The 15,140-nt window shown below is 25.7% G+C and overlaps 1 protein-coding gene across 3 annotated transcripts in view; it reads left to right on the top strand.

Moving 5' to 3' along the window:
• Nucleotides 1–15,140, top strand: part of LOC101235581 (ubiquitin carboxyl-terminal hydrolase 47) — a 117,388-nt gene that overhangs the window by 19,527 nt on the left and 82,721 nt on the right. For all 3 annotated transcript variants that reach the window (XM_065813671.1, XM_065813673.1, XM_065813672.1), the window contains exons 7-12: nt 5,368–5,447; nt 12,162–12,221; nt 12,306–12,395; nt 12,543–12,596; nt 12,954–12,995; nt 13,074–13,171. In XM_065813671.1, coding sequence (XP_065669743.1) covers nt 5,368–5,447; nt 12,162–12,221; nt 12,306–12,395; nt 12,543–12,596; nt 12,954–12,995; nt 13,074–13,171 — 424 coding nt within the window. The remainder of the gene's footprint in view (nt 1–5,367; nt 5,448–12,161; nt 12,222–12,305; nt 12,396–12,542; nt 12,597–12,953; nt 12,996–13,073; nt 13,172–15,140) is intronic.

The following is a 15,140-nucleotide window of genomic DNA, read 5'->3' as shown; positions in this document are numbered from 1 at the left end:
AAAAATTATTGAAGTAAAATTTTTAACATTGTTTTCATGTTTTTAGAAATTTTTAAAAGCTTTTTAATATTTTTAGAAATGTTAAAAAGTTTTTTAAAAAATTCTCTCTCTTTCGTATAGTATATAATATCCTTATATATGCTATGCCTATATAATCTATAGGCCTTTAAAAATGTTTTACTTTGTATTCTAGAAAATCGGAATATTAAAAAATAAATTAAGTGTGTAAATGAAAGGATTTGAACCCACGCAAAGCACTTCAGCCACTCTGGCATGCTATAATATCATCTTTTAACACTGTTTAATAAACAAAAGACTTATTATTTATTTATTAAACTTTATAAAGCGGCATATAAATGCTATAAATCAAAATTAAGGAGATATTGCTGCAATGAAATTTTCAAATAAAAATTATTCTGTTAAATTTGATATAATTTTTAATAACTTAAATAACTTGAAGTGTACATGTGCCAATAATTAAAGTGGTGCCAATAATTAAAGTGGGTTTCCCTGATTTTACCCTGATATTTCCCTGATCCACTACCTATTTTCCCTGATTTACATGGTTATTCATTCTTATATGCAAGTCTATTCATTTTTATATGCGTATTTATTCATTCTTATATGTGTATTTATTTATTCTTATATGTGTATTTATTCATTCTTATATGTGTATTTATTCATTCTTATATGTGTATTTATTCATTCTTATATGTGTATTTATTCTTTCTTATATGTGCATTTACATTGAGTCAACTACCCATAAAATCTCTAATATAATTTTATATAAATAATGAATAGGCTTTTATGTTTTTACATAGATATATTCAAAATATAAATTAGGTAGTTCCCACTGCTATTTATTTAAAAAATGGTCGCCAAGCCAAGCGCTGGATTTATGTAATTACGCATACGGTTGTAAAATGGAATTAAATTAAACTTTGTAGTATCCATAATATTTTTAAGTTTCCTGATTATCCCATCTGTATTTTGAAGTCATTCTCTCTGTTTGTAAGTATGCTTTAAAGAAGAAGAAAATTCTTCTATTGGATTAAGCTGTAGTATGTATGCTGGCAGATACTTAACAGCTATGCCATGAGAGGCTAATGTTTGCCTAACAGAAAGACTCCAATGGAATTTACAATTGTCCATAACAGGCACCAGCACTTCCACATCTGCATTTCTAATTGCTGGTGCCAACATTGTTGTAATGCAAGTACGAAATAAATCTGCATTCCAGCCTCCAGTTTTTATTTCATAAGCCAGTACTCCTATTGTTGAAACAGTACAAATCAAATTAACATTCTTGCCATGATTTGCAGACGACTGTAAAATTGCTAGCACACCTCGTAGCAAATAACCATATGTGCTGTTGGTATGCACATTAAACCCAGTTTCATCCAAATAAATAAGTTTTTTGTTTGAAATTCCATTAATTTTGCTTGCAAATGCGTAGCATGCATCAGTAACTTATGTTGAGTTTTGTTCTTCTGGCACATGCACAACACGTTTTCTTGATAAATCCGAGCGTTTGAGTTTTCTTGAAATAGTAAACTGAGACATGTTGAAGCCTGCTGCAGAAAGATTTTTCTTTTATTGCTTCTTGCGTACAAAGATTGTTTTCCTGTACACATATTTCAATAATATTTTTTATTTGAACATTTATAGGTCTTTTACCTCGTTTTTTTATCAGAAAACAACTTGAATGCAGTCATGTTGTCGAATTTTCCTCTGTTTAACTTAATGACAAGATTTTGAATTGTGCGCTTAGATAATTTAAGAGAAGCGGAAATGCTTGTTGTAGATTCAATTCTTTCAACTAAATGCTTAAGCATTTCAATGTGCTCTTTTGTAACATTTTTCCTTGTTTTTCGATTGGCGCTGCTATTTTCTCTTCCATCCATAGAGTAAATATTTGTGTTCTACCAAAGTAGAACTAAAGAAATAGGATAACAACTAAGTTTAAAATATTTGTAATACATAATATTTGCAGTCAAACATGAAAAATAACTCTACCATTACAAGATGATAAAAGTAAAGTTATAAAAACAAGCAAAAAGTAAAATAAAAAACAAAATAAAAAAAAAGAAAAAGTAAAGTAAAATGTTTTATTTTTTTAAAAATTAAAAACAATGTTTTCCTTTTAATTAAAAACATTAATGTTTTCTTGGACAAATAAGGACACATCAATAAAGAATATACACAATGAAAAATTGATTTTCAAGTTCTTTCATATTTTAAGTACTCATTAGATACTTATAAATGCCTAATTCATTGATAACTGTTAATTATTATGAAAATTATTATTTGCAATTTAAAGTATTCACAAAATCTTAAATGACAATATAATATTATTTTGACACGGAGAATCATAAACACTGTCACACCAGCACTCAAATCATTTTAATATTTTGCATGTTGTGCTGATTTAAATTTTGATGGTGTTTAGTGTAAAAACTTTTTCAACAAATTTTTTTTATAAACATAACTTAATATTAATTTTTATTAATATTAAAAGAAAAAAAATTGGCATTTTTTAACAAATTTATTTATGAACAAAATTGAAAAAATAGATCAATAAAAATATACATATTAAATTAAAAGCATTTAAATACCTCTTCTATTTGTAGATGAAGTTAAGTATTTTCCATCCCACTCTAGCTCCTCCCACTTCAGTGTTGGTAAAAGTAATCCCTTCTCTTTAATAAATTGAGGGGAAATCGCCTATTCTAGATATGGAGGACTTTTTTTAGAAATTGACAATTGTGCCCCTCTGCTTTAAAACCCGTGTCATCGGCTATGACAGAAAAATATAAACTGCAACTTCACAACAACACATTTTATTTAAACAGCCCATAAGTAAATGTATAACTTCATTACATTAAGATACATACTTTAAAACTGAAGATAAAGATAAATTAGAATTTAAAACCTACAATATATGATAAGCTATGGCACTAAAATTAAAATAACAATCAAAATATTTTTATTCATTTTTAAACATTTTGTACATAAAAATTTGTTGAATTAGTAACTAAAAAAAAAATGCAAATGTTAATTTTTTAGGAAGTAAATTTGAAAGTTTCTTTAAAAATAAATTTAAGTTTATAAAATCTAACCTAAATATCACCAAACAAGTACACTGTACTAAATAATTAGATTCATATAAAACATGATTAAATATCAAACAAAAACAAAAACAATAAGAAATAAAAAAATACCTAAAATATATCTAAATTAAGGTCATCTTCAGCTTCTATAAAATTAACATCTTGTCGAAATGTTAATTTTATAGAAGCTGAAGATGACCTTATTTCAATTTCAATACATCACCTTCAAAACAGAACATGTTTCAGTAACCAAAACATTAAAAAATAAAACTTTAGTAACTTTAAAAACAGATTAAAAAATTGAAAAATATACATTCTACTTATAAGTAAAAGTATATTAAATAATTATGATAATATATTATAATTAATATAATAATTAAATAATTATAATATTTATGATAAGCATAGTAGAGAGATTCAGAGATATTTCAGAGATTTATGAAAGTTAAATAAGAAATTCAAATACTTACCACGTGCACATCTACAATGTCTCATGCATTATAAGTTAAGAGCTTTCTAGTTGACTCTTCCAATACTATACGGAGTATAATACTGTTTTGATGGTTTTCCTTATTCTGTCATTCCCTTTTGTTTAAGTGAACTAAGCTTATTTGTAGAAAACTTGAAAAGTAAAACTGTAAACCTTCAGCAATAGTATATAGTGATATTTTTTTTGTTTAAGCTAATATTAATGAAATTTTTTACTTTTTAACGTTCAAAGTTTTATATTATAACAATTTTATATTTATGAAAACAAGTGCATAGCAATTGCTCAAAAAAAAAAGAAATTCTTCTCGTCTAAAATGGATTATTTTAGATAAGAAGAAACGACACACAAACAACAATATAAGCTAAAATGCATTAGCTTATATTGTTGTTTGTGTGTGTTATTATGAAAACATTTGCTTATATTGTTGTTTGTGTGTGTGTTGTTATGAAAACTTTTTTCTTTACTTGTTAATGTAAAGAAAAAAGTTATAATACCAAACTGGAAAGTTAATTTTTTTTTAATGTATGGGATAAATATGCTTGTCTGAAATAACAGAGAACCAAATTATATTAAAAATATTGACATGTTTATTTGATTAAATTAGCCAAATTAAATCAATTAAGCAGTTAAGTTCTTCTGATGATGCTCTTTCTCTTCTAGACAAGGTCCAAAAATGCATTGTAAACATAATTAGATTCGATCTATCTGTTGAGCTTGAGCCTCTTTTCCATTAACATAAAGTTGCATCTCTTTCTCCTTTCTATAAATACTATCATGGTCCCTGCTTGAAGGACCTACCATCTCTAGTTCAATCATCTAAAGCTCATTCTCGCTTGATTTATCATTCGGCAAAGTCTCATTTGTTTACTGTATCTGTCCCTGCATGCTCTAAAAACTTTTATTCATCTAGTTTTTTCCCCTGTATTTCAACCCTTTAGAACTCTCTACAACCTACAATTTTTTAAGTCTTCTGTCAACTGTTTCCTTGCTCTATAACTCTATTTTTTTTTTCTCTAGTAAGACTTAAACTGTCAACTGTTTCCTCACTTAAACTGTCAACTGTTTCCTCACTTAAACTGTCAACTGTTTCCTCACTCTGGAATGAATCTAGAGTGAATCAGAATTTTAAAAAAAAAAGCTTATTAATGAGACCAAGTTATTTTTTAAAATAACCTTTTTTGTGTGAAAAAGATTGAAGCAAAGTTAAGTGAGGAAAATTAAAACAAACAGCTTAGAAGATGATAATAATACATTAAATACTTTTTAAAAAAAAAAAATTGAAGTCTAAGTATGAGCACTGTAATGCATCATCTAAAAGTCATAACTAATGATTAATACATTGAAAAATGTAACAAATTTTTCTACATTAATAAACACCAGTATATTTTAAGGTATAGATATATCTTTTGTTAGAAATAGATATATATTTTTTTAATTATAGTTATCTCATAATGCCAGTCTCATGTCATAAGCAAATGGTTATCCTATTTACTTTATTTAATCAAATGGGCGATGCAACACACTTTAATGTTATATATGTTTTAAAAATGTTTTTTATATGGATATTTATACATATTATATATATACATATATATATATATATATATACATATATATATATACATATATATATATACATATATATATATATATATATATATATATATATATATATATAATATACATATATATATATATATATATATATATATATATATATATATATATATATATATTTAGCCTGAAATTTAATATATATATATTTAGCCTGGCAACAGCATGATGTTCAAGAGCTTTGTAGGGTGTTATTTGATGCATTAGAAGAGAGTTTAAAAGGTACTGAGCAGGTTGGTGCTTTTATTAATCTAGTTACTAGCCTTTATTTTTCAGCTAACATTTTCATTTTAGCAGTTCATAATTAATGGTTGTGATAACTTGTAGTAAATTAAGTTTTGTATAATTGAACTTTATTTTCATTTTCCTTAAATCTGCTGCTACTGCTCAAAAAATTTTTCCAAGTTGATTTTGCTTCATGAAATTTACTATCTTTTTAAAGCTCTTAGTTTTGTACATGTATATATATTTTTAAATGCTATCAAAATTTTATTATTTAAAATTTTTATCATTTTAAAGAAACTATTAAATGATTTTTAATAAGCTGACTTTTATAGAAAACATATTTCATTTTAAAAAAGTTTATATTAAAATGTTTTTTTCTCTTCTTTTTTTTTACTTGCAACTCTTTATCTATATTTAGCATTTGTTACATTTTTTAAGCATTTTTATCTCATATAAAAAGTTTTTATCTTATAAAACTTGTTTGATTGTATTGTTTTGTAGATAATTATGTATTTAATTATGTATGTGTGTGTGTAACAATTGTTATATTATATTGCTCCTTTATTGTGGAGCACTCTAAAATAGCGGTCGAATTAAATGATTATTGAAAATATGGAACAACATTTTTTTAAACTACTTGATGAAGAACATACCTACACCAACAAAGAAATTATACCTGATCTACTTAATGGAAAAAGATGAATCATTAATAAAGAGGTGGAAGGCTCTGTTTTACGATAAAAAACTTATTCAAGAACCACCTTACCACTTCAATTTTAAATCAAGAAAATGCCCACTGCAGTCTCCTGAACTTAAAGTAATAAAAATAATAATTCAGTGCAACCAAATGCCATTTCCAACATCGACTACATATTAGCAAGATAAAGTCCTCTGAAAAAGTCTTCGTCTTTGCAGAAAAATCTAATAATATTTATGAGCTTGAAAAGGCATCTTATAACAAACTTTACAACAAGAATGTAAAAAAACATAAAAATCTGATGGAAAGCAATATACCATTAATATTGAAAAAAAATCACAAAAGATTTAGGCATCGATGACACAATGAAGTGCCTTGCCATGAGTTCAGCATTTATAACCATTAAAGACCACAAGGAAGATTTTGCTGATAACACAAAGTGTCGATTGATCAACCTATCTAAAACTGAACTTGGAAAAGTGAGTAAAGTTCACCTATCAATAATATAGTGAGAAAAGCTACGTTTGTTAACAAGTGGCATAACAAAGACGATGTGATAAAATGGTTTAATAAAGACAAAAAAAAAAAATTTGATATTAACAAGTTTTATCCATCAATCTCACAAAAACTACTTCATGAATCTTTACATCACACTAAGCAATACACATAAATATCTGACAAAACACTTGACATTATAAATCACTCTAGAAAATCTTTTTACTGATCACCACAACATGTGGGTTAAGAGACTTGGTGACCCAAACTTTGACGTCACTAAAGAAAGTATTGACGGGGCCAAGCTATGCAAGCTTGTTGATCTTTACATCCTGCACACTATAAGCAACATATATGGATTGCAATCTAATGGATTGTATAGAGATGATGGTATGTTCTGTTTTCATAAGGTGGTTATTGTGATCAGTAAAAAACAAAGATTTCAGTGGACCAGTATCAGAAAAAATAAAGAAAAATCTTGTCAACCTTTTTAAGGAGAAATTCAATCTAGAATTAACAGTAAAATCAAATTTAAAGATTGTAAATTTTTTAGATGTTACGTTTAATTTATCGGGTTGTTCCTTTCAAGCATACAGAAAACCAGGTGACCACCCACTGTACATCAATGTCAATTCTAACCACTCTTCTAATATTATCAAATCCATACCAATAATGCTATCCAAATGAATTAGCAATATTTCATCCAACAAAGACGATTTTGACAAAGCTGCATCTTTTTATGATACTGCCCTGGCATCTAATGATTATCAAGAAACAATCTTTTATAAACCAAATCATACTGCAACAAAATCAATATCATTTAACATTTTATGGTTTGACCCTCCTTTTGCGCTTAACGTAGGAACAATTGTTGCAAGAATTTTCTTAAATTTAGTTAAAAAACACTTTCCAAAATATCATAAAATGTATAAACTCTTCAACAAAAACAACTTAAAAGTAAGCTACAGCTGTTTTCCTAACATCAAAAATATTATCACTGCTCACAATAAAAAATTTTTATCTGGTACTAACACCTCAACCAACAATGCAACTGTCAACAAACTTCGCAATGCGCTTTGGAAGGAAAATGCCTCCAAAAAAATTTAGTATACTGCAATACTATAGTATACTTGTGGTCTATAGTATAATTGAATCCGCTATTTTGTGGTGAAGTTTTTACTGTATAGTAAAAACTTCACCATAAAATAGCGGATTCAATTATATTGGATTAACAGAGAATACTTTTAAAGACCATTAGTACAAACACAAAAACTCATTTCAATACAAAAGCAAAGCAAACTCAACAGAGCTTTCCAAGTTTATGTGGAAAGTTAAAAAAAAGGGATATACAAATCCTATTATAACATGGAAAATCATCGACAAAGCACAACCGTTTAAACCCGGAAGGAAAATCATGCAACCTTTACCTAACTGAAAAGTATCACATAATAACATCAAAAATGAAATTATTAAACAAAAGAAATGAGCTGGTATCAAAATGTTGCCATGAAAACAAATTTTTTATAAACAACTTTAAAGTCATCAAAGTGGACACTGCATAGTATTTTTGTAATTAAATTTTTTGTCATTAAGATTATTTGTAATATCTGATGATTGCTTTAGACGTGAAACTCGGAGTCATGTTTCTTTAACTAACAGGTGTTATTATTTAATTTTAAAGAATATCATTTGCTTTACTCTGTATTAGGCACTCTATATATTAGATTGTTTTATCAAAACAATCTAATATGTATTTACCCAGGTCACTGATTCCCTGATAGTGTAATGCTGACATAACGCTTATGTATTAATCATGCGGAAGTTATTTTATTTTAAAGCATGTTAATTACTTAAAAAAAATCATGCATCAAAACAAATTTATTTTATTTTAACATTATTAACTTCTTAATTTGCAATATTGTGTAGTGTAGTGGTTAATAAATTTGATCGTGGTGCCTGAGCTCAGGGTTTAATTGGAGTCTATTTTCGTTTTTTTTAGAATGTTTCTTTATTAATTAACTAATTGATGCTAATATATTAATAATTATAAATATTAATATAATATAATAAAAGACACGGCGGTTAATAAATAGTTAAGTAATTCAGTTAATAAATAACATAAATGTCTCGCTTTTAAAGAAAAAACATCGTTAATGCTCTTACTATTGAGATAGGGAGGGGGTGGGAATAAAAGGAGGGGGGGTGGGAATTTTAGTCTAGATCTAATAAACAGGGGGAGGGGGGGGGTTCATAAAAGGGCGAGTTCATAAAAGGTGAAGTGGGCTTTTTTTTATATTATGATATAATATAAGTATATTTTATAAAAAAGTTTAGTTTATAAATCAGAACTAATATTTTTTACAAAATGCACTTAAAACTATTTAATTCTAGTGTGGCTTGCGGTCAAATGCGAATATTCGAACAGCTGTTTGAGCATAATTTCAATAGGATTTTAAATGCTGAATCGAGATTTACCAGGTTGGCAATTTTTAAAGCCTGTTTACACTGAAAGTTTTTGTTTTTATCGATGACTGAAAGAATTATTTTTGAGATATAAAGTTTTTGCTGATAACAATTAAAAATTAATAAACAAGGAAAGGGGATCTTAATAAGCTTGGGGTGAGTGGGAAAGTTTTCCAAAAATTAGTAAACGTCCTCCCCCTCTTCCCTTTCCCCCCTTTTTATTAGGGACTCAATAGTAATATAGTTTATAAAGAACTTTAATGAAATTTTTTAACTTAATTTTTTATTTTTAACATTTGTTTTATTTAATTATTTTTAACATTTAACATTTAAATTTTTAATTTTAATTCTTTTTCACTTATAAACACTCATTAGGTATGCATAATATATATAAGATTTATTTGCCTTCACTGGCTTTACTTCACTTGTCAAAATAATTATCATTTATATGTGTAAAAAGTTGCTAAAATCGGACGCCGCGGGCGCCCATGAATTTTCTAGTTATGAATTTTCTAGGTAGCAGGTTATAAGATGGTCAATGTATGTACTGAGGCCCCCAACAGCAGGCTATTTTCATGTGACATCAGATATGTTATCTAAACACACATAATTATATATGTATATAAATATATATATATATATATATATGTATATAAATATATATATATATATATATATGTATATAAATATATATATATATGTATATAAATATATATATATATATATATATATATATATATATATATATATATATATATATATATATATATATATATATATATATATATATATATATATATATATATATATATATATATATATATATATATATATATATATATATATATATATAGGATAAAGTAGTCTAATAACCTGACCCTTTTATATTTAGTTGATTATTGTTATGCAAACTCTACATTTTTGAAAAAATCTTTTTTTGATTAGGTAGTATGATTATTTAGCTCTAGAAATATCATAGATTTATTGCTCACACCTTAAATAATTTCAAGGAAATATCATTTTTCTTAAAACAGTACTAGTGGTGATATAAGCCTCATATACGTTCAATATCGCCACCTACACTTTTTTTTATATTTTGTTATTCATAACGCAAATTGCAATAAAGAAACGAATAAAAAATGAATCATTATTCATAAGATCATATTATTCTGTTAACTTTTTATTACAAATAAAATTGTTTAGTCACTTACGCTACTTGATGTACTACTACTACTTCGCACAAAGTGCATTGACCACTTTTTATGATGCTTCCTGTTTCACAGTGCTCATGGAACCAAGATTTGCATCCGACGCATTTAATCCAATCATCTTTTTTTCTTTTGTTGTCGTAAAAGAGTCTGCAATCACCACAAAATATATCTTTGTCATTCTTACTTCTCTTTTCCGGTGATTTTCAAGTTTTTTTCAAATTATGTTTCGTGGCCATTATTGTTTGACTTGGCCTGGGCGTTTCAGTTATTTTATCCGCAACTAAATTTTGATCGACAACAACAACTTGCAGATCGTATTAGCCTACCATAACTCAAGCTTTCACATTTCCTAGAAGCAACATAAGAGCCTGAGAAATTGTGCAAGCCGATTTTTGTCTGAAATCATTTGTTTCATTAGTATAGTTATTTTAATTTTAATATTTCATTTAAATATATGGACAAAACTGATTTTGATTAATTTTTTCAAATTTGAATATAAAGTAACAATTAAAAACTATTAAAATAAGTACCAGCAATTTCATTCTTGAAACGATGTGGCAGATTTTTTTGAGTACATTTTCATATGCATTTTTCTAAGTTGTATTTTTGTTACACCAAATCCTATTTCTTGAAGATGAAATACTCTTTGCTTCTACTGTTAACTCAGATTTCTACTGTTTCAGGAATAATGCACTTTGGATCTAGTTTACGTTTTGGTGATCTATCCTTTCTCATTAACCGGTCTCTGAGAGTTCTTTGAGGAATGTTATTATCTCACAATGCTGCCGCTACTGGATTTCCAGTTCTAACAGATTATAGTACCTTTTTCAAATCCTCTGTTTTCCATTTTGTCCTAATAGTTATTTTTTTAGGTTTAGTTATTCTAAAAAGAACAAAAATAATATCTGACAAATTTTCTAACACAATTTTTAAAATTTTTAAGTTTAAAGCATCTAAAAAATCTTTAAGTTTAAAGCAATAAAATAATGAGGTTGTGAAAAGATAACAATAACAAAAGTACATTTCAAAGGCAAAGGTATTTCCTAAACAGTCATTTTTGCGTTAACTGATGCAATTAGCGCAGCAACTTAAATAATATTTTTAAAGAATTTTAAAATTTACATTTTTTGTTTCATTTTTTTAAACTTCAACATTATATTACAGTAGTTTTAAAGTAGATTTGAGAGCAAAAACATTAAACTACAAGCCTCGAGTGCAATTACAACACATATACACAAAATCTCAATATCGAAAATCTAAATTGTGGCATTATTAGCTCATTCCAGTCTGGCAATATTAGCCAGATAATCAATGTTTTATGTAAAACAGGTTTTTTTTTATTACATTGTGAGCATTGCTTACTTTCAAATATCCAATAATGTATTGGGTAAATGAATAAACAAAAATAATAATAAAACATTGGTTGTTTTCAGCAAGTATAAATAGAAACGATACTTTTTTGATCAATAATAAAAAAGAATGATTTAAAATCATGCTATCGACACTGTTTAGAATAATTGCGAAAACCACAATAAAATGGACAAAAAATATGATATGATGTTATAACTAAAAAATGATTTATCTAAGAAGTTCTTACAATGTTTCCTAAATTGCGCCAACTTTAAAAAATGAAATGGCGGTATAAGCCGTTGGCGGTATTAGACTACTTTACCCTATATATATAATATAATATATAATATACCCTATATATATAATACTAAACATAATGAACTTAATCTTGTTTTAGTTCTTGGGGTTTGTTATTAATTCAAATGTTTTAGTTTTAAATTTTCTTTATTGAAATCTTTAAACTTGTTTTCTATTTATGAAGATTGTGTATAACAATTATTTTTCAGAAAGATCTTATCAAAGAGCTTTATCAAGGAGAACTCGAAGATTATGTTAAATGCCAAAAGGTTTTCATAATTTCTCATAAAAATTCTTTTACATTTTTATTACTGTCACACAGACTTTTTAATATTAGCATGCTTTCTGTGTAGTGTGATCATAAAAATTTACGCAAAGATTTTTATTTGGATATTTCAGTTGATATGAAACCTTTTGGTTCTGATAAGTCTTATGAATCCTTGGTAAGTTTTCAGTTTTTTTTAAAAAAGAAGCGAATTATAAATATATTTATATAAAATATATAGATATAATTTATATATTTTATATAAATATATAAATTATATTATAATTATAAATATAAATATAAAGTTATAATTTTTTTTTTATAGGAAGAAGCATTAAGAGCATTTGTGAAGCCAGAAGTTTTAAATGGCAATAATCAGGTTTATTGATGTGTAATACGCAATCACTACACTAGTATAAAATGCAACCATTACACTTGTACAATATGCAATCATTACGCTTATATAATATGCAATCACTACACTTGTATAATATGCAATCATTACACCTGTATAATATACAATATTAATTTATTCTTTTTATTTATCTGCTTTTAATTTTTATTTATTATTTTACATAGGAATTGCTTTTTTTTAAGGGTTATATGAATTTATTTTTACTAAAATAGTTATTAAAAATTTTTTTTTTTTTTACATAGAATGTAAAATATGTTTGTTTTAGTATTGTTGATATGTATAACACTCATATGTATAATATATAATGTATTATTTTTTTAGTATTATTGTGAACATTGTAAATCGAAGCAGGACGCACATAAAGTAGAATTTTGATTATGTTTTTATATTTTTTTAATCGGCGGGGTTTAATTAATTTTTTATTTGCAGATATTTTTTTAGGGCTTAAAGTTTGTGAGCTTTCCATATCTTTTAACAATTCAACTAAAGAGATTCACTTTTAATTTCAAAACTCTTCAAAGGATGAAGATACATGACAGGCATAACTTATATTTGTCTTGTGTAATAATTTTTTTTTTTAAGTGTAAGTTAAAAAATAGTTTACATTAGCTTATATAAAAATAAGTTGAACAGATAGTAAAAAAAAGAATTTGTTTCTCATAATGTGTAAAAATTTCTGAATATCAGTCATTAACATTGTAGAAGTAATTATAAAAGTAACCAATGATATGCAGCAAATTATAGTATGAAAATAAAGTTGTTAAACCAAGTTGTTCTATACAAAGTTGTTAAACAAAGTTGTTCTATACAAAGTTGTTAAACCAAGTTGTTAATTGAATTCATAAATAACATTAAATATTATAAAAATCAATTTTAAAATTTATGATTAAACATTGTCAAAAAATATTACTTGTTTATTACCACAAATATTTTGTAATTTTATGATCATAATTTTTTTTAAATAAATTATATAAATATATAAGTGAAATATTGCATATTTTAATTAAACTGTTATGAAATTTAAACTCCATTCACTTTATGTAATGTTATAAAATTTAAACTCCATTCACTTAATGTTATAAAATTTAACTCCATTTACTTTAAACTCCATTCACTGTAATGTTATGGAATTTAAATTCCATCACTTTATGTAATGTTATAAAATTTAAATTCTATTCACTTTATGTAATGTTATGAAATTTAAACTCCATTCACTTTAAGCAATGTTATGAAATTTAAACTCCATTCACTTTATGTAATGTTATGAAATTTAAACTCCACTCACTTTATGCAATGTTATGAAATTTAAACTCAATTCATTTTATGCAATGTTATGAAATTTAAACTCCATTTACTTTATGCAATGTTATGAAATTTAAACTCCATTCACTTTATGCAATGTTATGAAATTTAAACTCCATTCACTTTATGCAATGTTATGAAATTTAAACTCCATTCACTTTATGCAATGTTAAGAAATTTAAACTCAATTCATTTTATGCAATGTTATGAAATTTAAACTCCATTCACTTAATGTAATGTTTTGAAATTTAAACTCCATTCACTTTATGTAATGTTATGAAATTTAAACTCAATTCATTTTATGCAATGTTATGAAATTTAAACTCCATTCACTTAATGTAATGTTTTGAAATTTAAACTCCATTCACTTTATGTAATGTTATGAAATTTAAACTCCATTCACTTTATGTAATGTTATGAAATTTAAACTCCATTCACTTTATGCAATGTTATGAAATTTAAACTCCATTCACTTTATGCAATGTTATGAGATTTAAACTCCATTCACTTTATGTAATGTTATGAAATTTAAACTCAATTCATTTTATGCAATGTTATGAAATTTAAACTCCATTCACTTAATGTAATGTTTTGAAATTTAAACTCCATTCACTTTATGTAATGTTATGAAATTTAAACTCCATTCACTTTATGTAATGTTATGAAATTTAAACTCCATTCACTTTATGTAATGTTATGAAATTTAAACTCCATTCACTTTATGTAATGTTATGAAATTTAAACTCCACTCACTTTATGCAATGTTATGAAATTTAAACTCAATTCATTTTATGCAATGTTATGAAATTTAAACTCCATTTACTTTATGCAATGTTATGAAATTTAAACTCCATTCACTTTATGCAATGTTATGAAATTTAAACTCCATTCACTTTATGCAATGTTATGAAATTTAAACTCCATTCACTTTATGCAATGTTAAGAAATTTAAACTCAATTCATTTTATGCAATGTTATGAAATTTAAACTCCATTCACTTAATGTAATGTTTTGAAATTTAAACTCCATTCACTTTATGTAATGTTATGAAATTTAAACTCCATTCACTTTATGTAATGTTATGAAATTTAAACTCCATTCACTTTATGCAATGTTATGAAATTTAAACTCCATTCACTTTATGCAATGTTATGAGATTTAAACTCCATTCACTTTATGGAATGTTATGAAATTTAAACTCAATTC

This window comes from Hydra vulgaris, chromosome 12, assembly GCF_038396675.1.
Source record: "Hydra vulgaris chromosome 12, alternate assembly HydraT2T_AEP".
NCBI lineage: Eukaryota > Metazoa > Cnidaria > Hydrozoa > Anthoathecata > Hydridae > Hydra > Hydra vulgaris.
Note: the sequence above shows the minus strand (reverse complement) of the source record. Positions and strands in the feature narration are given on the sequence as shown.